The sequence below is a fragment of the Suillus plorans genome (genome assembly GCF_016647745.1).
Source record: "Suillus plorans strain S12 chromosome Unknown HD556scaffold_32, whole genome shotgun sequence".
Lineage (NCBI taxonomy): Eukaryota > Fungi > Basidiomycota > Agaricomycetes > Boletales > Suillaceae > Suillus > Suillus plorans.
The window spans coordinates 12680-37058 of NW_024537416.1; the positions used below are offsets into that span (position 1 = coordinate 12680).

At 49.6% G+C, this 24379-nt stretch overlaps 7 protein-coding genes across 7 annotated transcripts; 5 read left to right on the forward strand and 2 right to left on the reverse strand.

Annotated features, from left to right (window-relative positions):
• Window positions 1–2056: 2056 nt before the first annotated feature.
• HD556DRAFT_1375135 (uncharacterized protein) lies at window positions 2057–3601 on the reverse strand. The gene is made up of 7 exons (XM_041303069.1): window positions 3364–3601; window positions 3139–3248; window positions 2852–3049; window positions 2625–2762; window positions 2464–2500; window positions 2147–2412; window positions 2057–2076 (listed from the first exon to the last, which is right to left on the reverse strand). The coding sequence occupies exons 1-6, from the start codon at window positions 3409–3411 to the stop codon at window positions 2341–2343; spliced, it is 603 nt and encodes a 200-aa protein (XP_041159545.1). The 5' UTR covers window positions 3412–3601; the 3' UTR covers window positions 2057–2076; window positions 2147–2340.
• A 387-nt stretch (window positions 3602–3988) lies between these two features.
• Window positions 3989–4472, forward strand: HD556DRAFT_1238191 (uncharacterized protein; the record flags this gene model as incomplete). Its single annotated transcript, XM_041297958.1, has 2 exons — window positions 3989–4174; window positions 4224–4472. Coding segments are annotated over 2 exons (435 nt in total), but the record flags the coding sequence as incomplete, so codon positions are not given.
• A 3566-nt stretch (window positions 4473–8038) lies between these two features.
• Window positions 8039–10473, forward strand: HD556DRAFT_1443818 (uncharacterized protein; the record flags this gene model as incomplete). The annotated part of the gene is made up of 2 exons (XM_041306690.1): window positions 8039–8289; window positions 8550–10473. The coding sequence occupies 2 exons, from the start codon at window positions 8039–8041 to the stop codon at window positions 10471–10473; spliced, it is 2175 nt and encodes a 724-aa protein (XP_041159547.1).
• A 1505-nt stretch (window positions 10474–11978) lies between these two features.
• On the forward strand, window positions 11979–14335 carry HD556DRAFT_516420 (uncharacterized protein). The gene is made up of 5 exons (XM_041310832.1): window positions 11979–12538; window positions 12587–12637; window positions 12741–13713; window positions 13763–13938; window positions 13997–14335. Exons 1-5 carry the CDS (start codon window positions 12092–12094, stop codon window positions 14081–14083), a joined length of 1734 nt encoding a protein of 577 aa, XP_041159548.1. The 5' UTR covers window positions 11979–12091; the 3' UTR covers window positions 14084–14335.
• On the forward strand, window positions 14336–16984 carry HD556DRAFT_516558 (uncharacterized protein). Its single transcript, XM_041310833.1, has 2 exons — window positions 14336–16373; window positions 16460–16984. The coding sequence occupies exons 1-2, from the start codon at window positions 14587–14589 to the stop codon at window positions 16557–16559; spliced, it is 1887 nt and encodes a 628-aa protein (XP_041159549.1). The 5' UTR covers window positions 14336–14586; the 3' UTR covers window positions 16560–16984.
• A 29-nt stretch (window positions 16985–17013) lies between these two features.
• On the forward strand, window positions 17014–17785 carry HD556DRAFT_1375184 (ribosomal protein S30). Its single transcript, XM_041303070.1, has 4 exons — window positions 17014–17094; window positions 17149–17266; window positions 17316–17357; window positions 17467–17785. Exons 1-4 carry the CDS (start codon window positions 17085–17087, stop codon window positions 17486–17488), a joined length of 192 nt encoding a protein of 63 aa, XP_041159550.1. The 5' UTR covers window positions 17014–17084; the 3' UTR covers window positions 17489–17785.
• An 878-nt stretch (window positions 17786–18663) lies between these two features.
• Window positions 18664–23614, reverse strand: HD556DRAFT_1238264 (uncharacterized protein; the record flags this gene model as incomplete). Its single annotated transcript, XM_041297964.1, has 13 exons — window positions 18664–19247; window positions 19298–19419; window positions 19473–19762; window positions 19816–20066; window positions 20126–20417; window positions 20470–20667; window positions 20719–21111; window positions 21242–21403; window positions 21459–22335; window positions 22394–22812; window positions 22861–23069; window positions 23121–23473; window positions 23535–23614. The coding sequence occupies 13 exons, from the start codon at window positions 23612–23614 to the stop codon at window positions 18664–18666; spliced, it is 4230 nt and encodes a 1409-aa protein (XP_041159551.1).
• Between the last annotated feature and the right edge of the window lie 765 nt (window positions 23615–24379).

Below are 24379 nucleotides of genomic sequence, written 5' to 3' on the forward strand. Positions count from 1 at the left end.
AGTTTTCATAGGGATCGAAGTTCAAAGTACTAGTACGTAGTACACAACAGTCTATCATGTAATTTGGTAAACGACAATGAATGTATCATGCATATCCACACAGCTGGCGCCGCTTCTGCTCCAACCAGGCACGTCTTGTCTGCTCATTTAATGAGCAGAAAAGGACCGCCTGGCTCTCATGATCCGCTAAATAGTTAGCGATAGCCAGCTGCTCTTCAACACTTTCAAAAAGATCGCTGTTAGCATATTGGTTGAGGAGGGCGATAGCCTGCACGAGCCCGGCCATTGAAACTTGCTGGGGTGGTGATGGTAACTGCTGGGGGGCTGACAGCCCCATGTTCTTCTGCATCTCACGAACTACAGTGACAAGATCCTTCATACTTTCCGCGCCTTCCTGCTGAACTTTCAGCGTTGCAGATGGAGGACGACTCCGTTTCGAGTGACTGGAGCCTGCAGCGCTTTCAGGAGAGAGTGCGCTATATTTGCGCTTTGCTCCACTAGTATCGCTGACACTTGTCCATGCTCCCACTGAGGAGCCAGCAGAGTGAGAAAGATAGGTGGATGGGACAGATGGTGAGATGGATTCCGGATCCATACCCTGACTTGAATTTGCACTGGCCAGTAAGCCTGTGTCTGGAGTGCGCATGGTGGTGAAATTACGGTTAGGGGTCTGGGGGACGATAAAGCCAGTGGTGGTAGATGTGGTGGGACTTGGTGTGGGATTCAAGTTGAGGGCGGCACTAGTACTGGTGGAATGGGGTCGGAAGACGTATTTGCCTTTCCCCTGACTAGAAACCAGCTGCTCCATAAGGGCGAGGTGGGAGAATCCTTTGTTCCTGAAGGGCTTTGCGGTGGGATGGTGCTGCCAAAAGAGATGACATTGAGTACATGTATTAGAGCTCCTTTGTACGATACTCACCTTGATGTATCTGACCCAGACGTCATCATCTTTCAATGCAATACCTGCCCCATTTTCATCACTCCATGTGAATCCCGATGTATTCTTGATATCAACTACAGCATTATACAATGTTTTCAACTAGAAAGATATTGCACTGATGTTAGTGCCAGCGCCGATAAGAAATTTGAGTTCTTTTATGTAAACATACCGATGTCCATTTGTTCTTGCACACTGTCCCAGTCTTTACTGCACCCCTTTGATCAGGGAATTTCTTCTTCAGATCTTCTGCTGCTGCATTGAAAGCAGGTGCCTTGAAGCCACCATCACCTGAGGAAGAAAGAGCGCCCAGAAGAGACTCAAGCAATGCTGTTTCCTCCTCCTTTGTCCAGATCGCAGCAGCCCTGCGGGATGTGCCAGTCCCCTCAGCTTTCTTATCAGCAGGACCTTGAGACCGAAGGGAGCGTGTAGAACCAGTACCAGACTTATCAGACATTGTGATGGAATTAGTGTGCCACTCGACACGGTGAACCCGAGGTTCACAGCTGGCTTACGTGTAGTGTCACATGATGGTCGAATTTTGAATTGAATTATAATATTCGCTGTCCAAACAGGACCTAAGCCTATTAAACTTGGTGACAACTAACACAGCTGGCAGCATTATATAAATCGCGCCCCAAATGCCCATTTTACCTCACAGCTTTCCTCCGTACCCCGCCCCAAAGAGTAAACCGTGTTCGGCCATAGGTCGCTGAAAGTGTCAATGGATCACCTCGAACTCTTTTTCATCATAATCAGGATATTTTTCATCGCGATCCTCATGGTTCCTTTCCTTTTCCTTCATGCCACTCGTGCTTTAGTAACACCTATATTTCCCATAACACGCATGTCCTGTCCATATTTTCAGTGAATCAATTCATTCAAAGTCATCGAACAAAGTATACCGAACACTCTCAACTTCTTGTCATCTTCCATCCTTGTCATCTGTATTCCCCTTCGAACTCATCAGCATTCGAGCAATACACGTTGCATCTGCTCTACACAGGGACCGGCCTCATTGATGACAGTTAGTTTGGAGCAATCCTTTCGCTCACTGAATATTGGTGGTCTGAGTTGCATTGAGGACCAGGGTTCGAAGATCTCGACTGGACTCATACATGCGACGCATTGCCTAGATACTTAGCTTACAAATTGCGTTGGTGATATCATCGCGTCATCCAATATTTCCTAAGTGCTGTCGTGACTTACCTTTCAATATTGGAGTTAGATTCGTCGACCTGGGAGACACGTGTTCGAAGTGTCACCTCCTTGCGGAATCAGATATCATGATGTTGAACGTCGCCAATCGAGGTGACTGTTGCTATTTCGCGCGCGTGCCGTCACCATACATGAAATAAGCAACACGAATTTGCTGCGTAAAGGCCCTCTCTCCTCAGGGATTTTTACTCCCGTTGTATGACAGCTAAGAGCCCAAGACCTCCGAGAAGTGCGTATTTAAGTTGTGGGAAATCATTCTATGTAACACGATCAGCGTTATTGGGCATGAACAAGATATGCATGCTTACCATGGCAATCGTCACGTAGCCGATGTACGGAAGAAACCTGGGGATGAAGTGTGAGTGAAGTAGAAGTGTGGTTAGAAGATTGAGTAAGAAAAGAGACGTATCAGGCTGCGCAAGTTTTGCCTCGAAACAGGAAGGAAAAAAAAAATGTGAAAAACACATACCCGCGAACTTTGCCAATGATATGTCTTCGGTCGAGCCATTCAAGGCCCCGGTAGAGGTCGATGTCATCGACATGATTGTTGTCGCCTTTGGTGAGCATCAATTGATGTTCCCCGGGAGGTAGTTTGAGTTTGGCCAGTCTGGGGCAGGGTATAGTTGTAGTTAGTCATCGGATTTCATCGACTTGACCCCCGCAACAAACCACGTACGGCATACTGAAGATACTCACTTGTTGTTGACGATGCGGTTCTCCGTAGAATTGTCAAATGGGATGAAAATATCCCGGGTCTCCAGGACGCGGTGCACGATGGGTATTTCGGCGCCAGGGATCCTGTATACTGTTATATCACCCGTATGGTAGCGTTGGCCTGGGGGGTTCGTAAGAAAAAGAAGGTCGCCACGGTAAAACGCCGGTTCCATTGAGCCACTGTAGATATAATATGCGGGATCCAGTTTAGGGTGGAGAGAAATGGAGGTCTCAGGTTGAATACCTGATTGAGCGAGGATGATACACACCTGAGGACAACGACAATTGGAGATTCTGTGTTCAGAATCAGGCCAAGGCCTTTCCATAGCATGAGGCCAGATGCAATGACAGAGGCGAAGTTGAGAATTTGGAGCAGAAACTGAAGGAATAGAGAATGATAGAAGCATATGGGGTCACGTCAAGGACACGTCGGCACAAATGAAACAAAAGAAAAGTCAGTATTCTGCAGAGTGATTAAAAACGCTGGGACGCACGTGTCGGAATCCTAGTCGACGGAACGTCTTGAGCTCATCTGAGAACATCGGGAATAGAAAACGACTGGACGAATGATAACTTTATGGTGGACGACTCGTAACTGGTCTTTACTTAGTACTAAGTCTGAGATATATTAAGTACTAAGTGGTTGGGCTTGTCCGTGGTTATATAAGCTGGTCACGAGCCTAATGGTAGGCGATACTTAATAATTATTAATATGCAAAATGATACTTGATGGCACGCCGCTCTGAGGTCATACTTAGGACACCTTACGACTATGATGACCGGTACAAATGTTAACGTTCACACTTGCCGTACAACAACTGCATATGTAACTACTATTTTTGAATCTCCCACCCTTCCCCTACCTCTATGTGACTATGTCCACCCCAGAGTATCACACACAACCTGTTGACGCTGGCATCCGAGCAAGCAAGTGAGTAGCGAGCTGGACTGGACTGAGTCTATATGTGTAACCCGTGTGGGCTTCAAGCCTGAAGGATGCAATCAAGCCCCACATAGCGAGCGAGGAACCTGCCACGCCTATCGAGGGAGGACCTGCTAAGGATGTGTAAGTATTGTTTAATGATTGGTACGCCAGGATAATGAGTCAGATATCTGACTATGTTGGATCAAAGGTTTAAAGCCGATGAACAGGTCCTCAACGCTGCTCAAGGGCTTCCTGTAGCTCAAGAACATGACAAAGGAGATGATTCAAAGTTTTGGACGATGTACGACCAAGTTTCGAAAGAGTACGACGATACCTTCCTCTCACGAGGGAATGGCGATATGAACATCATCTTAACTTTTGTGCAATCATTTATACACTTGCCTATGCAGATTCTAACAGGTGAACAAGGCTGGTTTATTCTCGGCCGTCAACTCTACCTTCATTGTCGGAATGCAGCCTAACCCGGGCGAAACTACCAATGTCCTCTTGCTACAGCTAATCCAAATCGCAGCTGCCCCAAATGTTGTGCATGATATCAGCAATCTTTCCTTGTCCACGGGGTATCCTTCTTCCACTGTCTGGATGCAAGCACTCGCATATGCCAGTCTCGCGTTTAGCGTCTTGGCGGTGTTTGGGGCTGTGATGGGAAAGCAATGGCTCAACACTTATAAGGCAGCTCGCGGGCAGGGGTCTCTGGAGGAACGCTGCATGCAGAGGCAGAAGAAACTGGATGGGCTGGAGCGTTTTCACCTTCAGACCGTCTTGCAGACGTTCCTCATCCTCCTCCAGATCTCGCTACTGCTGTTTGGTTTGTCCCTCTGCGCCAACGTGTGGATCCAGCAAAAGACGATATCTTGCGTCATTATCTGCACCATGGCGTTTGGTATCTTTTTCTATGCAAGTACCATCCTCTTGTCAAGGTTGTATCCAGATAGTCCTTTCCAAACCCCGGGATCTGAGATAGTGGGAGCTATCTACAAAAAATCCCTAGCTGTCTGCGAGCATTTCCTTCCATATAGATGGGACATATCCAACACATGGGACACGTCGACTATGACTCCTGATGACACACCCATCAAATTGTCCGCTATACGCTGGATATTAAACATATCTACGAACCTGGAATTCTTCAAGGCTGCAGCTGGGATGGTACCTCACGTGCAATGGCCGCAAGATTTCGATACTTCCGCAATCTATACATGCTTCCGTGATAACTTTGAGGCGTGTCTTGACATGGAGGAAGCATTTGTGAAGTATGTTAGAGCCATGGCCCATTTTTGCAGCCAGTCGCTGGAAATCCCTCGATACCTTCGTTGGAAACCCAGACATACCCAAGATTATTGGGGAGGCAAGAGCCGTTTTATTCGCGATGCGTTCATGGACAGCCGTAACGCCTGCCTGCAGTTCATGAGTACACAACAAGAGGACATTCGACAGAAGCACCAGGCTGACGCACGCACCGCTCTCAGAACGATGGTTGTCCATGGGCGTTCCGATTGGTTTTCACTTCCGGACGATGAGCGCTTGATTTGGTTTGGTGATCTGCGCTGGTGCCACAGTGACGGACACATACCCAGCTGTGGAGAGTTTGACTGGCTCATCAGTTACCTAGCAGGTGAAGCAGGTCACAAAGGAGACGATGAAACAGAAGGTGATGCTCTGCTCGCACTGAGTGCCATGCATGGACTAGGGAGCTCTTTCAAGCGACGTTCCTACATCACGGCGCTTATCCACTGTATGGGCCCCACCAGACCTCACCGCGTCCGGCATGCTGTGCTGAGAGCTGTTTCTGACGCTCGAGCAGACCTGGCTTCTATTACAAGTGGCTCGATGCCACAGGGTGTGGATGCAGGACTCCTAGATGAACTTTCTCGCGCTCTTTTCACTGTCGTATGTCCAAATGATGACCAGCCAATCCACGACAATAGTCATCCCAATGCCTCTTTCCACTACACTCGAGACTGCTGCTACGCCCGCCTCATATTTGCCTTGGCAATGAACGATGAGTGGCATGAACGTCTGACCCGCGATGGACATCTCACGCGGTGCACTTCTCTAGTCAATCAAGCCCTTGAACACGGGCCATGGGTTCTCAGATGCTACCTTGCCGGAATCTTCGCATTTACTGATCCCTCAGACAAGGCTCTTCCTCTTAGCCCTGTCCAAAAGAAGTGGCGGTCATGCATCCGGACAATGTGGAGAGAGCTACCGACATCCTTCTCGATTGACGTACTGCCAGACCTCGTGACAGTGACTAGGCAGCATCTGCAAGGGGATAACGGTGTTCTGGACAATGAGCTGTTGGATCTCGCAGATTCTTGCTAGAGATGTGCATCAGGCTGTGGAATCGTTGGAGTGGAAACAGGCAGCATGGGCGTGTCTGGGGATATGTTCACAGGCTGACTTTGATGCTGTGCTACGCATCGTGCAGGCCTTGGATGTTGAACTTCGTCAGGTGATTGAGAGCTCAGAGACTTCGCAAGGGGACAGCGGTCCAGGCTCTTCTGGGTCTTGAAGGACATGATTGTTACTGGTTGTACTTATATTATGTGTTTGTTACGCAGCTGCATGACATTGAATTGGTACCCACCGTATCCTCTACTTATGATATGTGATTTTCCGCTGGGGTTGACGCATTTCTTCCTTCAAGTTGCACGTGTTGTATAGTGTACTACTTTTCTTGGATTGACTTTTGTAACGCAGACTGCTTAGCAGGTTTCGGCCGGTGCTTTCTTAATGTCGAGTTGCCATCAGTTGTCTCGATTCTCGAACCAGACGCTCTATGTCCCAAGTTCCAAATGGCAAATTCTTCCGAAGGTGCAGTGTTGTTTTCAACTCCGCTTGTAAGTTAGCCGCTTCAGGCCCATCTGAAATTCGGGTACTCATTAATGTTCACCACCGTAGTTGCATGATCACCTTATAGTTCTGGAACTTCTAGAGCAATATTAATGGCCCCGCCCCAAACGGCCATCAAACTGATCACTTCCAGCACGAACTTCCCCACTATTTTTCATCTGTTTCATATCCTCGAGCCCCAGGCCCCCAGCCCATTGTCTTGTACGAACACGCTGATAGAAGTTGCACCTGGAGCGACGACACAAACACGTGCCTACTGGCAGCGGGCATGCCGCGTTTCACTTTACTATCATCATTATCCGTGCATCGCACATCATGAGTACCTGTCCGGAATGACCGGGACCCGCGACGTCAATGGAAAATGCTCAGAAAGAGTCAAACTCATGGTTATACTTGCATCTTCTTCGCATTGGAGGCCGTTAGACTTTAGTACCTGAGATGGATATGTAGGTTTTGTCCATCCATTCAGCATGCAAATGTCAATGAGCAGTGCGATCTTTGCCCAATGCCGGGCGATGACTTTGATAACGTCTTCGATGGTCTGACACATTCACAGGCTATCCATGCAGTGATTGGTTGCACGTTCGAAGCCCGGCGCCCATCGCTGAAGCGCTCGTAGTTGGTCAAGCCACTGTTGCGCCATGGGGTTACAAGAAGTCAGGAAGCGCGTATGGTTCAGTAGTATTGGCGGCCGCACGCCAGAATTTGAGGATACCTGGTGGTTAAACCCAATTCGTCTAGGACATGCTGCCCCCTCTCGGACCGGTTGTGTATTGGGGTTGTTTCAAAATATTGAAGTTGTTCTCGAACTCCAAAAGTAACTAGATTTAGACGGCTTAGCGCCCTTTGGTTCCCTCTTTTTGTTCTTCCCATGAGAATGCCACATGTCTCCTTCATTTCGTTGTTCTTTTTCTTATCTCGAGCGTTTCAATCGGCCCTCCAAGTCGAAGGTTTTATGTGACTCGTGACGTACTGATCGAGAATGACGATAGCTGAGGAACATCGAAGAAGCCGCAGAAGAAACGTTATATATTGCAACGGACGGGATTTTGCCATATTGGCAGGGCCGTGCTTGGGCTGAAATAAATCTTTTATATCTCCCCGCTGTACGCCCCATCGCCTTTCTTTCTGCTTTCTCCTCCATGACAATTGCACTCTCGTCGGCTTTTGAAGTTCACTGATATATCTTCCAGTCATCATTCCTCCTTCAGAATCCCCGTTCAATTAATCAGCGCCTTTTTGTCGGCCCCGGGCCCGCATTTCGGTTAAAATTCTTGGCAATTGTAAGCATTTTAGTTTTGAATACGCGCCTGACATAAAGCTCTCATTCACCGGCTTGTCTTTTTGTACAGTCGTTCGCCCTCATCATGACTGGCATCCCAACTCCACAACGCTCGCGAACCAGGACGGCAGATCTCTCAGACATCTTCCGCAGCTCCCATGGTTCGCGTCAGCTTTCCAAAACTGGCGCTCTTACAGACACTCCATCTGAAGAAAAGCCCAAGTCTAGGCGCTCTATGCTGCCCTTCCTCGGAAGGAAGAAGACCGAGCGACCATTCGCTTCATCTTCAGCTTTGCCTAGAAAGTCTACCAACTCTCCTTCGGGATCCGGCAAAGAGTGAGTTTTTCGTCTGGTTTAGGTTGGTGATCGAACGTGTCGTTCAGTCAAGGAACGATCTCTCGTTGATGGGCCAAACGGGGATGAGTTGGTAACTTATGGTCTACAATGTCGGCATATATGCTTATATATCTGCTCATCGTACCCATCCGACTAAACATAGAAACAAGACGTATAGTCACAGTCCTGACTGTACATTCACTTTTTTTGCCAAAATCATTGCTTGCTTTTTATGAAATACTGATCGCATATCGCTGTAGGCTCTTGACAACTGTAGATGGTTCTCCGTCCGACAAACGGCTTCCTTCTACCCTTCCTCCATTGAACGTGTCACCGCCGTCATTGGGCTCCAAATTTGCCGCCCATTTCTCTCCTTTGCGATCTCCTAGCAAAACTCTCAAGGCACGATACTCTTCATCGTACAAGTCAACAAACACCCCTCCCACTCATTCATCCGCCACTCTCTCCCTCCCTGTAGCTGATTATCATGCTACTTCCCTCGAATCCCACAGCTCCAGCACTGTAAACAGCCGATCCACCACACCAAAACCGCTTGTTCAACCCCCTACAGAGAACGCTCCTTACTACGAACTGATGGATGATTTTTCTGATTTGTTTACACTTCCAGAGCATCCTTCGAAACCGACCAAGTCTGCTCAAAAAGCTTCTACCCTGCCACCCGTTGTTGTCAACGCTGCGAACGGTTCAAAAAAGTGTGCGGAACCCAGTTTTGCTACACCATTGACACCCGCTAGTCCCACTCCTCCATCAACCCCTCGCCTTCAATTCCCCATCCCTCCTTCGAATTTTGGCCTCACTTCGATGGCGAGCGAGAAGTCATCTTCTCGATATTCGCAGGGATCATCTAAAACAGAGCCAACCACTCCTTCAAGCAAACACTCTAATAGCAGCCTTAAGCTGCCAACCACGAGCCCTCAACATCGCTTCTCGATCTCTCGTGAACGTCGGAGCGACCGCATTGGTACCGCTGGCTTTCCTTCTGAAGATGAAAGCGATCGTGCTCGCGCATTCAGTCTTTCGGGAAGCGATACAGATGCGTCTCGTGCTACAGACAGCAGTGTGCGTAGCAGGAGAGGTAGACATCACAGCGCATTGCCGAAGGCATCGGCTATGAAGCGTCCCGCCCCTTTGCAGCGTGCGCCCTCTTCCTCAGAAAAATTATCCAGCGGCCCTCCTCCTTCTGCCCCCCTACCTTCGCCACCGCCCTCAGCTCGGTTAGCACCCAGGCTACCGATAAGCTCGTTGCCAGTTACCCCTACCGACAATGTTCCCTTCAACTCGACTGTCCACTCCCCGGGTATAGCGCCACGACCGCGAGCTAACACTGTATCAGCAGCGACCTCGCTGAGTTCGGCTAGGCTTGCGGCGTGGATGGCTCCTAGACCGAGCCCACAAAACAAACACGCCCCTGCAGATCCTCAGCTACTCGCATCCGAGGATGACCTCAGGAATGCGCTTGCCTTGCAGAATAGAAAGTACGCTCAACTTCAAGAATATGCTGTCACTATAACCAAGAAATTTGAGGACGAAAAGGCATCTATGTCCAAGACCATTCAGATGCTGGAGCGAGAGATCCGAAAAAAGGTCAGAGAGATAGAGGGTTTGCGCTGGCTCGTCATACATAATGGTGGTGCAGAAGATATTGATGCGGCGGAGAGCCTGGCACGAGCTTCTTTGATCACGTTGGATGATGGAAATGCATCCGACGCTGCGTGGGCCATGGGTGGTGAGGCTCCGTCCCAGAGCGCACGTCCACCGACAACAAACGCGTCTGTTGGCTCTCGTAGAGGACTTGGCCTTGATTATCTGGACCAATCTAGCCCGTCTGGGGCATCCCTGGATCCATCTTTTCCAGAACTTGGCATTGTTGCCTCTGCCTCGTCTTCGCACTCTTCTCTGTGTCTTCCGATGCTGGCTTCATCGACGACCTCATCTTTATCAGCCATCCCAGAACAGCAGGGAGAGACCAGCCGAGTGGAACGTCAACAGACGAAAGAAGAACGGCGCGCTTCTCGGGCCCTACGTCGGATCTCATCGTCATCGATGTCGTCAGTGACATCTGGAGCACTTATGGCACATCCTCTGCCGATCGATCACACGCTCGACCCTCAGTCTAGCATGGAAAACGTACTGGAGAAGCTGCGTCCGTTTCGAAACACTTGATCCGGCCAATCTTTATGGTATGTACGATATCATAACGTATTTTATTTATGGAATCCCTGACGGATCATATCTAGCAGCTCGCCTGCTTGCCATTGCATGATCGCATCAACTATTCGCGCTTTCAAACCGCGGAGACGCCTTCGACACCTTCCCGTTCCTTCCCAACTGCTTAGTTAATTCACCTCACTTCATGGACTTATTCGCATCACCGCAATTTACAACTCCAAGTCTACATTTCATCTGCCAGGACGTCCAGGAAAGTTGGATACCTCGCATCGTCGTTCACTCATTCATATTCGCATTTGCATTTGCATCCTTGGTATATCATTTGATATCTACCACAGTCGTTATCGTCACAATTCTTTCCTTTACATACCTCTGATCAGCATAAGCTCATACCATCTCTTCGGTCGTGCACCACAACTTATTTATTTGAAGGGCATAATGGAAGCCAAAATAATTATTTTGCTTGGTCAGAAGCCGTTATGAACGCCGTCGCCCTTCCGAAAGGTATATGTATCTATTCCTATCGCATAAGATTGCAGGCGTCGTTTCCATCGTAAGTAGCTGCTATAATTGAATACGTGAGTACCGTAGATTCAGAGCCCGATAAGTGTACCTGTGATACTTCGCATAACGTTCCTATCGCTTGATTCGCTTCCTAGGATGTCGCATCCGGGGTGAGGTGAGCCGTACAGCCGAACTGAGGCTGGCGACTACCGGTATTTGATTGAAGGATCAAACCTGCCGTTAGATGGTTAACGTTCCAGGACTCGGATAAGGTTGAGAGACATGCGGGGCATTATGTCATGCCAAAATTCGGTGTCCAATCGGATATAATAATTCAAAAATAAAACTGCAGAAGTGTTGATTGCGGCCGTAGATCTGAGGAGATGGTGTGTCGCTAGTACTGGGCTTCAAAGGCTGTGGTAGCGGGTCGTATGCGTTTACGATCACTGCCACAATTTGATCTTGAAGGCGGTGAGATACAGGCTCAGTTGGTGGTGCAGATTCAACTCGAGTGACCTGGGAAATAAAAGAGATCAACCGGGAGATGGGGACTGTGCCTTGTATGATGAAAGAGAATGCGTACAGCGCGTGGAGAGCCAAGCTGACATGGAACTAGACCTTCTCATTCGTCCTATCAAATGTGCCTGTGCTACATATAAATCGTCTGACCGCCGGCGCTCATAAAACCGCGAATTCTCATGGTCATAGATAGACGGGTCGTAGTACGGCGTAGTAGTGTCACACGATTTACGCACACTCGCAGATGGGATATAGATGATTACACCGGGTTCAAGTTTCAGAAGCTGTGTTAGATGATCAAGGAGGCCATGCAAAGCAGGCGACATAATGTGATCCCCAGACAAACAAATAGGGACAAACATTTATGCCTTGATGCTTTGATGTGCAGGTTGCTATGAATGCCGGAATGTACACAAATGTACCAGCGTTCCTTTTACTCCACCTACATCTTTCTTGTCCCCACAAGCGTGATTCAGCGCACCCGTTCCTACAATTCGTAGAGTCTAATCTTGTTTAGGCTCATAGTATATCTACCGGTCGCGACACCCCCTTGGCAGTCTAACCTGGAGGCCATATAGAACGGGGGAGGATGATCCTCACAAATTTCATGCGAAAGAATATGAAACGGAGGGCGAAGGTGACAAAATCTTCTGGCATAGTACCTCCTCCACCGCCGCACCAGTCGCCTACCTCACCTCCACCCGCTCCTCCAGAAGAGATCTTCGATATCCATGAGAAGTCACCCAATTCTGGGATGACAGAAGATCCACCCTCAGACAGAGATTCGTCTATCGATCATAGACCTTCTACATCCGTTTCTTGCACCCGACCAAATGTGGGATCTTTGGTCCAGTTGGACTACAACCCAGAGCCTCTGGACAACTGGTTTCCGCAGGAGCTGTTGAACGGAAGGCTTTGTTCCCATGGTTCTACATGGAGCCTTCCTATGGACCCACTGCAAGAATCACCGATAGCTGAAACTGCCGGCCTGGATACTGTGAAGGAGGATGTAAGCCCGGGTTCTAGTACATTCCAAGTGCGTCTTCAACACGTTCGCCATTCCAAAATCTCACTATGACACTAGGAGGCCGTCACCGCTAATATATCTCACTCTCGGCAGCTATCTGATCGCATGGTACGTCTTTTGACTGCATGTCGGTCGTTGCGGCAGGAAATTACGTTCCGTTTCACTTCGACAGAGTTCCAGAGAGAAACATATGAGCTGATCATACTCTTAGGCACATTCCGCTTCGAAGAAGTCGATCCCTGCCCCCATCTTTATACCAGAAGTTGAAACTGCTCCTACCGAAGCTCCGACTAGGCGGTCAACAGTGGGTGTCGAATCTTTGGGGACGAATCAGCAGCCGGTTTCGAATACCTCCCCTCCATCCCCCATGGATTCGGAAAATATGTCCGCTATATCCGGTACCACACTTGCTCGTGCCCTTATCGGAAACTCGTTCATTTTATCGTCGAGTGATCGAGGATCGCGATACCGCAGTGGCATGACGCGTCAAGATTCAGCCACTCTTCCTGGTTACGACCATCTATTCATGGAGGTCGCGCTTGCACATGACTCGAGTCGTGACTCAACTGTATCCCATGTGCCTCCCCTGCCTCCAGGCTCAGGAGTACTCCTGCTGGATCAGGCGAGAAAGTCCGTCGTCCAAGATAAAGAACAAAAGTCTCCACATACCAGCGCATCCACCACGGCGTCCCCACCCTTTGGAGCTTGCTATGTGTCTCCTGATATCATCATGCATTCAGGGCTATCCAGACGCATTTCTCGAATATCAGAGGTTCCTTCTCCCGTGCCAACAACACCAATGTCGCCAGAGTCAATTCGCGATGCTCAGCCAATGAAAAGTGGTAGCTCTATAGCTGCAAGCAGTATGCTCGCAAGGATGGATGAGACTGATTCGGACGTTCCAAACACTGCTTCTCACACGCCCGCAACGGCTTCATCATACCCATCATTGCATCAAACGGGAACGGGCGTGTCAAGCGCTTCTGCCCAATCATCAGAATTTATCCCTTCTAGTCCAACAGATGGTTTAGATGGATATCACTTTGTTGATCCTGAGCCGTCACAGCCTGTTACATCCATTAGTTCTGATGCCAATGCTCTGCAGACGAAATCCAGTGATGCTAGCCTTCGGAAGCGCAGAGTGAGAGCACAGGGAGTAACGCCATCATTGAGGGGTGGGAGAAGTAAGCGTCTACGTGTTTTTTTTCCCAGTTGCCATTCAACGTTCTTTAGGTTTCAAGATGTCGGATGGACGGCCGAGCAGCATTTTTCAACGCAATAAAAAACAGATCAGGCTTCCCATCGGCGAACGCCCTCGTTCAATCCTTGTCCCACAAACACCAATCACTCCTGCATTGATTGCCTCTGCTATCGCGCAGTGTCCCACAGCGCTATCCCAGTTCCCTCTGGTACCTACTTCTGCAGTTCCTGCTGGCCATGTCGAGATGCCATTGACAGCCTTTGCAGAGTCGGACATTCCTAACACTAGCCCGCTCTCCGGTACAGGGATCTTTGCACAAAGTCAGCGTGCGGAACGCGCTCTTGGACGCGTAACTGCCAGCCAGGAGTATGACCTCCTAGATTACGCTATCAATGTGAGCCCCGATTCGCAGAGTTCATCGACTTACCCCTCCTCGAGCGCTTCCACTGGGGAACAGACCTTCCCCGAGACTCCAAACATCTTCACTCCATTATTTTCGCCTAGCTTTCCTGTCCCCATAACAGCACTCCAGCTTCCTGGACGCCCTCAGGCGCCTAGATCGGCGACCCATCCTATACCACAAGTTTTCGTTGGCACAGGCGCGTTGTCTCGGGCGAGGACACTGAGTGTTGCACTACGAGAAGAGGATTCAGTGGGAGATAATAGTTTTCTTACCCTTTGCAGGCCGGTGTCTACCGCGTCATCGTCGACACCTTCGTCGGAACCTTGTCCCCCAGAGATCACTTCGGATACTGCACCCGCTCCAGCGTCCTCCCTTACAGGGCAGAAGGCCCAAACAGCTGACCAGAATATTAAAGTCGCAATACAGCTACAATCATCCCCTGTTGACCCCGTTATGTGTTCTCCAGTCCATCGTATATCCACAGGCAGCGATAGGCTTCAAGAGGACGAAGTTTTGCAAGCGCTTGTATCCAATTTTGCATTATCAATCCCTTCGATCATTTCCCCAAATTTATTCACATCTACAACGCAATCACATTCTCTGGTCGAGAAGCCTTCGTTGTCCTCAACATCTGTGCCCCTCCCAGAATCCAAAAATGCATCACCCTCCCTTCCATATACCAGCTCTGGAAGCATGTCTTCATTAACCTCGCCATCCAATCCACCAGGTACTAACTTATCATCATTCGGTCCTAATCTTCAACCTTCTAGCCCTAATTTATCCAGTCCTGCCGTATTACCACCGAACTGCCCTCCGTTCCTCAGCCCCCAGCCGCAAGCGGCATTTTCAAGGGGCATATCCTCAGCTTCCGATCCTTTATCGCAACGCCCTAAATCTGATTTTCATGTCGCTGGTACCTCATTTTTACCCTCAGTTTCGCCGCCCCCTCCCCCTACTCCTCCAAGGAGTCCGTTGCCACCATCATCTGTCAATTCATCACCGTTGTTGACGCCTTCATTCGTAGCTCCTCCCTCATATCACAGTGCGATTTCAAATGAGAATGATATGCCTCTGGCAACAAGCACTAGTGGCGGTGCATCGTCGCAGGAGACCGGCTCAGATATGAATTTCGTCGTCCGTCCACCGTCCATTTCTGCTACCCCTAGCCCGCCTTCCAACATCAGGAGTCGAACTAGGGCTCGACCACCATTGCCAATCGGTCCACGCAAACCTAGCGGTCCTGGTCAACCACTTGGGTCATTTGTACCCTGGATCAGGGAGCGTGGCGGATCTGTGTCATCTGTGGGCAGTGGCTATGCTCATGGTTCCGCATCAGGCTACGCATGGCGCAAACTGACTGCTGCTGCTTCGACGCCGGCGCCGAAATTCCAGACACCACCCCCGAAGTGGCGAGGGATGACCTTGGAGGCGGCTCGGTGGACGCTTACGCGGGATGAGCTTCAAACGATCGTCTCAAGAGCCATCAAGCAGTCTGCGGAAGCCTCATCAATACGTCTTCTTAGGACAGAGACGTTGGATGTAGACATTCCTGAGGAAGTCCATCGCCTTGAGATGCAGCACACCGACGTTAAAATGAGGTACAAGATGCTCGTCCGCAAGCGGTGGCAGCTCATGGGCACCCTCGCTGGACATCTGGATGGTCCAGACATGTGCGATTCTATGACTGCTGCACGCACCGTGGAGGAGCTTTCTGAAGTCTCCAGTGCTCTTGACCGGCTCACTGACGAGCTCCATACTATTGTCGAGCAGCTAGGTCAACTGAAAAGTTTACGCGTTGTTCACTCTGCCAGCGCACTTGCCATAGCTTTGAGGAAAGTCAATTCGATCTTCCTTAACCAGGTCTCCGAATCCCAGAAACTTCGAGAACAGATGCACTCAATGGAGGCTGAAAGAGATGAGGCTTGGAAACAAGCAGAGGATGTCGCCCAAGATTTTGATAATCTTTCGGATCAGGTTCTAGAGAGCCGCAGAGAGCAAGTTGAAGGAACGGCAGCGTTAAGGCCGTCAAGTAGGCGATCTGCGCAAGTTTCGGCCTTTCGAAAGTCGAGCATACGTCTGTCTAAAGCAGGCTTGCGCTCCATCAGCAAAAGTCGAAGTCAGCGTTCTTCTGTCAGTAGCTCAGGTACGCGTACAAGCCTGGTGATGTCGATGTCTGCCACCTCAGACGACATCCCTCCGGTGCCGCCGCTACCTTTACACGCACCGCGTGGCATTGTCCCGTCAAACATGTCTGGTCGTAGCTCTCTAGGCAAGTTAACGTTCCATTTATATTCAGTTCTGTATCTCACGACATTTATCAATATAGGATCCACTTCGAACACGTCATTTTCTGGTGCTCGAGCCTTGGCGCAAGCTCAGAGAGAGTTGTACGAGATGTTGGGCCTGGCTCCTCAAGAGACTCCTAGCGAGTCATCTTCTAGGCCACGCTCTATGTCTGGGTTGCTTGGTTCTAGATGTGTGCCCCTTAGCACGAGACCAATGTCCGACATGATCGTCATACGACCTCGCGCTCAAGAAAATAGAGCCATACATAGTGTCCTCTATGACGACGTGTGCCTGTGAAACACTTTATGGATCATCGATACCCCTTCCCTTATGTCTTGATAGCGACAAATTATGTTGGCGCAGCTTGGCATGATGTTGAATCAATGCATAGATATTTATCTACCTTGATACGGACTTGGAATTATACATGGACTATTTACTAACGAGCTACATGCGTGGTACATGTTGTGCGTTGTACTTAGAATAATTTACGATTAATTCAGTCGCACTTCTGAATATTCATCAGATGGAGAGCAGTGCTGTCCATACTGATGGAGAGGCGTTCTATCCTCGGCATTTTCCGGAACCTTATCTCTCTAAACTATACAGCACTAAATTGGCTACTCACGTGCATGTAGTGTCGAAGTCCGTCATCGTCAAGCACCATGGGTAAAGGTAAGGCTGCTCTCGCTCGCAATCCGCACATGTTGACCGCTGTATCATGAACAGTTCACGGATCTCTCGCGCGTGCCGGTAAGGTTAAGTCGCAAACACCAAAGGTTGATAAGCAGGAGAAGAAGAAAACGCCAAAGGGCCGTGCTAAGAAGCGCATCTTGTACAACCGCAGGTATGTATCACTCCAGCCCTTCTGTAGTTCAAGCTAACTGGCCTGACAGATTCGTGAACGTAACAACGCTCCCTGGAGGCAAGCGGAGAATGTGAGTACCGAGTCCTTGATGATATCGATGAGCCGATCCTTCACACGCATTACTCTCCCATATTCTTTGTTGGTATTTCGAAGTACTAATGAACCGATCTTACTTCTAGGAACCCCAACCCCGAAAAATAAATACACTCGAGAGGCATTCTCTCCTTCGGCTGGAGGGCCGGCGGACTACTGTCATGATAGAAAAGGAGGACAGGAGCGCTCACTCAATCATCGTTTCGCAATACTCGCATCTTTTTATATCTCGTCTCCCTTTCCCCTTGAGTTGCAAGTGCAGCGCTTTCTGCATTTCAATTCCACCACGCGTCGTTGGATTTTGGCTTCGGTTGAGCATTCACTCAGCAAAAACTGTAATTCCTGCATCATTTCTATGCTACGATATGCGCTATGTCCAATCCAACACTATGACAGTTGTAAAATGGGTGCTGGTTACGCTGAGCGAGCGAACTTGAATTCAGGTATCGGAAAGACTAGCTATGGGCGCCGGCCATGGCCTTGCAAATACCTCTTCCTTGTCCCGATAAGTCTTGAAATTATTATATCGTAGATGAAGATCTCACGGTCATTGCACGAGAGGTACCATCCCAGTTGCAGCCTTGACAACTTCCGGGTTTGTTGATATTTCTAGTATTCAACGTATGGCAAACATTTTAATGAATATACCATCAGGAATCAAAGCCGATCTGTTCGGGAGGACTTTTCTGAAGATAGTTCCTATTGGTTTTGCTCCTGGTGCCTGGAAAGGTTGAAGAATATCCCGTCTACGAGTGAAGAGTGCTGTCATTCGTAACGTTCGGACCATCAGCAGTGGTCTGAATCAGATACAGCAAGAGGGCGTTTGTGTCTTTCGAGTTAGGCTGCATTCTTGATGATGAAGGTAGAGTTCACAGCCAAGAATAAACCAGCCTGGTTGCCTAACATATTTGTAGTGACAGGTCTAAGTGTCGCGTACCGAATAGTTGATACTTACACATTCTTAGCAGGACCTCCCTCGACAACCGCGGCGGCTTGCTCGCTCGCTATACGCAGCTCGATCGTATCCCTGTAAGTCCATATTAGGTTGAGATTTGCCATCGGTTGACCATTCAATTGCAAGGGAGACTTGAAGTGATGCTTGGGCAGCTTGGCACTTGCAAATGGTCGATTTTGAGACATCAGCAGATTCTTATGAGACCAGTTGATAGTAATCGGCTACATTTTGGTCTCTAACCCTACCTACAGTATAACAGTAAACAGCAAGATAAAGCCATGCCTGACAAGTCACAAATAAGTATAAAAACTCGAAAAATCCTGGATCGTTAATGACGAGCACGTTTTCTCCTGAAAATGATTTCAGTCAACGGGCTCTGTTCTCGAGGGGCTTCATCTCCGGGGGTATCAGCGTCACTGTTAGCTTCCATAGTTTCAACTCCACTCTTCTCTCCAGCATCCTCATCATCCTCATCTGTCCTCTGCCGTTTTCGTGTAGGTGGAGGGGTGATACCATTAGATACAGGAGGGACAGGTGGTGTCTTTGTCGGTGACCTGCCATATGTTGCTTGGGGACGAGAATGATTCCTCAGTGTGGCTTGTTCTTGTTCTTGTTCTTGTTCTTGCTCTTGCTCTTGCTCGTGCTCGTGCTCCGCCTGGACCTCCGGCCTAGCTTCGGGTTTTTGTTTTTCATTGGCTCCTTCCTGAACCCCAGCCTCTGGGTCACTTGTTTCAAGCTCCGACAAAGACGAGGTAGGAGACCGCTGGCGGCGTAGAGGACGCGGTTTCGGGCGTGGTTTCGGGGCAGGAGGTTCTTCCTCAGCTGGTTGAGGTTCTGGTTCACTTTCTGATTCGTCGCTAGTGACCATTGCTGCACTCTTTGCGCCTTTGGCCTTTCTACCTTTTGCACCACCTGGTAGAGAGGATAAATCGGGAAGCCTATTTCAAGCACGTAGTACGTACCTTTATCCTTCGCCATGATTGAAGACAACTTCTTCTCGTACGCTCGCTGGGGTTCCCAAATTTTGGATGATGGCGGAACCTCGATCTTAGCCTGAGCAAGAACTTGATCCATATGAGCTTTGCTAAGCCATTTTGTCAGTTAATCCCTCTTCCTTTCGAAGCACTTGCAACCTACATCTTTAAGGCGTCTCGGCTATCGACAGCAGCCAGAAGAGGTTGCAAGACCCTGAAGAACAAGATAGCTGTTTTGCGCCCCTTTTTATTCTTGGCAGCCTCATATGTGCCAATGCGCTTCACAATCCAAGTTAGGAGGTTCGTATGTGTTTGCACGATGTATTGGCTGTCAAGCTTCTTGATAATCGAGAGCTGTGCACCTCGGATCATGAAGCTCTGCCCGAGCTGCTTGGCGAGAGCGACCACATGGTCTTCCCCGCGAACAACAGAGTCAAGGACAAGTGTAAATGACTGGATGAAGTGTTGTTTAGCGACCGTCTGCAAACAAGACGCATAAGACATACCTCCTTCAGCGCTTGAGTAACAACATCAACCACAACATCGCCATTCTCCCGGTACATCCCTTCTTCGCGCAGAGAATCGATGATTACCTTCGTGCAAAGATCAAATGCAGGTCCAAGCCGTCCAAAATGTGCGAGTAGCACAGCACTATGTCTCACATGCACAGCGCCTGCGCGAATAGCCCTTAGGAACGTGGAAATCGTTCCCATGAACACATACTCTTGTTCGAGACGGGTGCGCGTCAGTGGCTGCTCTGCATGTCATGACCGAAAATCTCAGCGATCGACAAGAGTACCTGACACAAAGACTAACCTTTAATGGCAGGCGACTTGGCTTTGGTTTTGCCCTTCTTGCCCTTCGCAGGCACATTCTCCTCGCCTGAGCTCTCTCCGCTTTCACTTGCCTCTTCTTGCCCAGGCGCCTGTCCCTCTTCGAAAAGCTCAGCGTACTGCTCAATCGCGGCTTGGATGAATCCTGCACAGCGATACTGCACCTCGTCATCAAGCTCAAGTGGCAATGCAGCAGTCGGTAGCACACGTCCATCCGGCGTCGTTGTCTGTTCCGCGCAGAAAAGAATGTGCAATGTCATAAGATTCTGGAAGGCCTGGAAAGGTGTCAATATCTCCCGGATCGGAAAACTAGTGGAAGAGACATACTGCACGTTTAACAGCTTCGGCAGTATTCGACTGCGTGCCAACTGCGTATTCTACCAACTTCTCGAGCAGAGAGTCCCTTTGTTCGCGCAAAGTTTCCATATACTTCTCATCTTCTAGTGTCGCCTCCTTAGCGTCGGGCAAGCTCCGTGTCTTCCACATAATGTGTAGCCCGAGAACCTGCAGTCCCTGCTCGATCATCTACACCATTCTAATTAGCCATACTCTGACAAAGCACACAATAAAACTCACCCTCTCTTCTTCCCTATACCCCAACCGTCCCCGCTCTACGAGTGCAGCAATAATATCCCACACACAACTCTGCTTCCCACCCTCGCTCTCTTCCATCCATCCGCACATATCTCTCATCCCTATTAGTGCACACACTCGCGCGCACACAGCACCTAGCGCAAGCACCTCGTCCTCATTAAATCCGGCCACCTCGATCTCCTCGCGTCCGCCAACAGCATCACGGAGCTGCGCTGCAAGCTCGTCCTCGAGTTCCAGAATCTTTGTGCTGTTGGTGTTGCTGAGCGAGGGACAAGAGAGAAGGTGCATGATGCAGGCGACAGCAGAAGCGAGCACCGTTTGGGCAGAGTGGGAGAGAAATTGCTTAGTGATGTCGTCCCAGAGATTGGCGTAGGCCTGTTGATCACACGTGAGTATCGCCGAGCAGGCAAAGAAGTAAGAAGAGTGTCAGAGAACGAGAAGAGGAAATATTCGAGAGACTAGATAACCGAACAAAAGTGGATCAAAGGTGTCAAACACAACTCACAGTCATCATCCGCATCTCCAGATATAGTTCTATGTTCATTAAGGGTGGGATTAGCAACACATTTGCAATCCGGTTGGCGTCCGTCTGGTACTTGATGAATAACCTCGGTAGACCCTTAATCAGTGCACGAGTGAGATCTGATATCAGCGTCTCGTCCTCGCCCTGCAACCAATGAATCTTAGCCTTCAAGTCATACTCGACAACCAGAGGCACTCACCTTTTTCGCAGTGCCAGCGAGAGCTTTTGCTCTTTGGAGCGACGCAATGAGCACTTCTAGCAACACACTTTCCTCTGTCTCAGTCAGACGCCACGCCTCGTCTACGGTGTTTTTCGCAGAAGCAGCGATGGAGTCGTCTGCAGCATCCAAATCCTCCTCGCCCCCTCCGGCAGAGTGATCGAGCAGTAGCATCTCAAGAAGCCCCTCCCACCCGCTCGCAGAATCTACATCATCCCACAGAGCCTCCACAGCAAGCGCCGTACGCCCCTTGATGTCTGTACTCATAGCCACTCCTCTCTGTGAACCATCCTGGCTCCCATCCTCTTCTTCCACACGCTCGCGATCCCAACGCACAAGCAACATTGCCAGCGCCTTGGCGCCCGCTCGTTCCTTTCCTTTCTCGGCCACCTTGCGTCCCGCCAGCCGTTCCTCAACAAGTTCATTCCAGAGACCCCCAACAAATCCTGCCACCGCCTTCCTCACACGCACCTCGCCATCGAACACGAGCTGACACATCTGTTCTCGTTCCTCATCTTCCAGCAAGCCGTGCTGGTCGACTGCACCTAGGACGCCAAGTACAGCGGTGCGCACGGCGAGCTCTGTATCATGCGCTGCCATCTCGAGAAGGCGGGGCTTGAAGCGCGCGGTGAAATTCATGAGGCCACTGATGTACTCGGCCTGTGCGTAGACTGCTGATAAAGCACGGACAGCTTCGAGGCGGACGGGCGTGGCACTGTCGGAAAGAACCCATCCAACATAACGTAGGTAGGACGCGTCAAGGAAATGGGCAGGGTAGTGTGTAAACCAATGGCCCATTGCACGCACACACTCAGCGCGGATGTGCGGGTCAAGATCGCGGTACCTGTGCACGAAGACACTGGGAAGAAGGCATGAGTGAAAGGATCCAGAGTAAATAGAGTAAATAAGACACTTACCCATCTACGATCTCCTTCAGATACTCTGCGAGGGCAGCACGACGTTTCCTCACCTCCGCCGCCTTGCCATCCAGGTCCTTCTCCCTCACATTTTGCGCTTTATTTGCTGCACGTCTCTTCCGTTCTCCTTCGCGCTGTCGTCCAACAATCTCCGCCTCTTTCTCAACTGCTGCTGCTACTTGACACAGCGCGGTCTCCACCTCCAATGCAACTGCCGTTGCTGTATGCCGGAACGCTCGAATCTGTGAACTGCTCATTGCAACGACCCAGGTCTGCAATGTAGTTACCATATCACTCGTGTACAGCGCTCCGACGTCAGCTGCACTTAAAACCAGGCGTGAGATCAGCTCACTCAAGGACACTCGGAAACGCTTGAAAATTGGCAACTTGGATGTCAGGGGGTATATTGGTGAATTTTCCTAGGCAATGTGAGCAATAGCTTATGATTCAAAGTGTCTTGCTCGTACCTGTTTCAGTCCCTCAGTAAAGGTATCAAGCGAGTCGACAACACCGTCATAGTCTAGAACTTCATCTGCATCCACTGAGTCATTGCACCCACATGCTCGTAGAATACAATTGATAAGCTCTGCTTGAGCAGAACCCGGAGTCTGGGCTAACGAGTCCAAAAAGTCCTCTGCGGTAGACTGCAGTGCCGCGGACGGATTCATGATAGCGTCTACAACAAAAAATGAACAAGGTAGATACAAGGTAATGGGTTCCGACGCACTGAAAAGAGGATTGTCTGCAGAAATCTTGGTCTCAGTCGCCAGTTTGTCTGCATCGAAGTCTCCGTTGGCTCTGACTTTACGTTTGGCAGGTTTAGGGGTTTTCTGAGGCTTCAGCACAGTGTTCTTCGCCATGCGTGGTTTCTTTGGAGGTGGAGGACCCTTAGATTTCGCCTTTGCTTTACGTGACGCAGTGGCCTTTCCCTTCCGTTTGGCAGGGCGGGTATCTGGTTCGTCGTCGTCGTCGTCAACTCCGTCAGCATCATCTTCATCGTCTGCTTCAACCTCAGCGTCACTCATTTCCTGTTCGTCTACCCGATCGTCCTCCTCCGCATTGCGTTTGCGCTTGTTCGGACTTTGACTTCCTATTCGTGTATCTCGAATCAACGGTACCAACGAAGAAGATGAAGGGGCACGGACCTGAGGCATATGGTTTTACTTGTTTTTTATCACGCTGAGAGCGTCGTGGGGCTGGCGAGCCCTCAACGTCAGTCATTTTTTGAGAAAATTGAATAGTGGTGTAAGTATTGAGAAGAACAAGAACGCGTCCGAAGTCGCGTGGACGCGTCAATCAACACTTTTTGCCAGGATCCTCCTAAATTATAACCCTAACCCTAGGTTCAATGTGTTTGTTTCATTCCTTTTGTTGCGTTGAACGTATCGCGAATCCAATACGCCAGCGATTACCCAGAGTCACGCAAAAGGGTTATTTCAGTGGTACTCGCGATCGACTGTCGATGTTCTGGAGGGAGTGATTTTTGACCGTCGTCAACCTCCTCAGTCAGGTTGCTCATGACGCGACTAGCAGGAGCCTTTGAAGACTCCAGTGTTTTGCACTCAACCAAGTCAATCGTTTTAGTCCTCGCATCCTACTTCAAGATCACTGCCTACCACTTAGTCCTCTGTGGTCGACATAAGTTGCAGATCGGTCGTGAGGGGATCAGGATTCAGTTTGCAGAAGACACAGCTCGACTTTTGAGGTGAGCCTGAGTTCGTGACTTTGCAGAACCTTGGCGATTATCAGTAAGTAGTTACGCCGTGCACTTTTAACCTCGTGCTGCCATTGATGTCCTTCCACTGCAATAGAATCCAGATGCACCCAATAATCTGGCTCTTGGGAAATATTTTCGCTATCGTTCCTGATTCCTGCTCATCTGTTTCATATCAGTTTTATCAATCATCTACAATAGGCACCAATGCAGGGTCTCAAAGTTACAAATAGGCCAATGGGCGCCTGCCCTTGATCTAATGCGGCGCTGCC

Coding starts and splice junctions, on each gene's coding strand:
- HD556DRAFT_1375184 (XM_041303070.1), top strand. Junction 17,267..17,315: donor CGCATCTTGTACAACCGCAG/GTATGTATCACT, acceptor CTGGCCTGACAG/ATTCGTGAACGTAACAACGC. Junction 17,358..17,466: donor CCTGGAGGCAAGCGGAGAAT/GTGAGTACCGAG, acceptor TCTTACTTCTAG/GAACCCCAACCCCGAAAAAT.
- HD556DRAFT_1375135 (XM_041303069.1), bottom strand. CDS start 3,411: ATGTTCTCAGATGAGCTCAAGACGTTCCGTCGACTAGGATTCCGACAC. Junction 3,249..3,363: donor GTCGACTAGGATTCCGACAC/GTGCGTCCCAGC, acceptor CTATTCCTTCAG/TTTCTGCTCCAAATTCTCAA. Junction 3,050..3,138: donor CCAATTGTCGTTGTCCTCAG/GTGTGTATCATC, acceptor TTATATCTACAG/TGGCTCAATGGAACCGGCGT.
- HD556DRAFT_516558 (XM_041310833.1), top strand. CDS start 14,587: ATGTGTTCTCCAGTCCATCGTATATCCACAGGCAGCGATAGGCTTCAA. Junction 16,374..16,459: donor GCACCGCGTGGCATTGTCCC/GTCAAACATGTC, acceptor TTATCAATATAG/GATCCACTTCGAACACGTCA.
- HD556DRAFT_516420 (XM_041310832.1), top strand. CDS start 12,092: ATGATCCTCACAAATTTCATGCGAAAGAATATGAAACGGAGGGCGAAG. Junction 13,714..13,762: donor ATCATTGAGGGGTGGGAGAA/GTAAGCGTCTAC, acceptor AACGTTCTTTAG/GTTTCAAGATGTCGGATGGA. Junction 13,939..13,996: donor CGCTATCCCAGTTCCCTCTG/GTACCTACTTCT, acceptor CAGCCTTTGCAG/AGTCGGACATTCCTAACACT.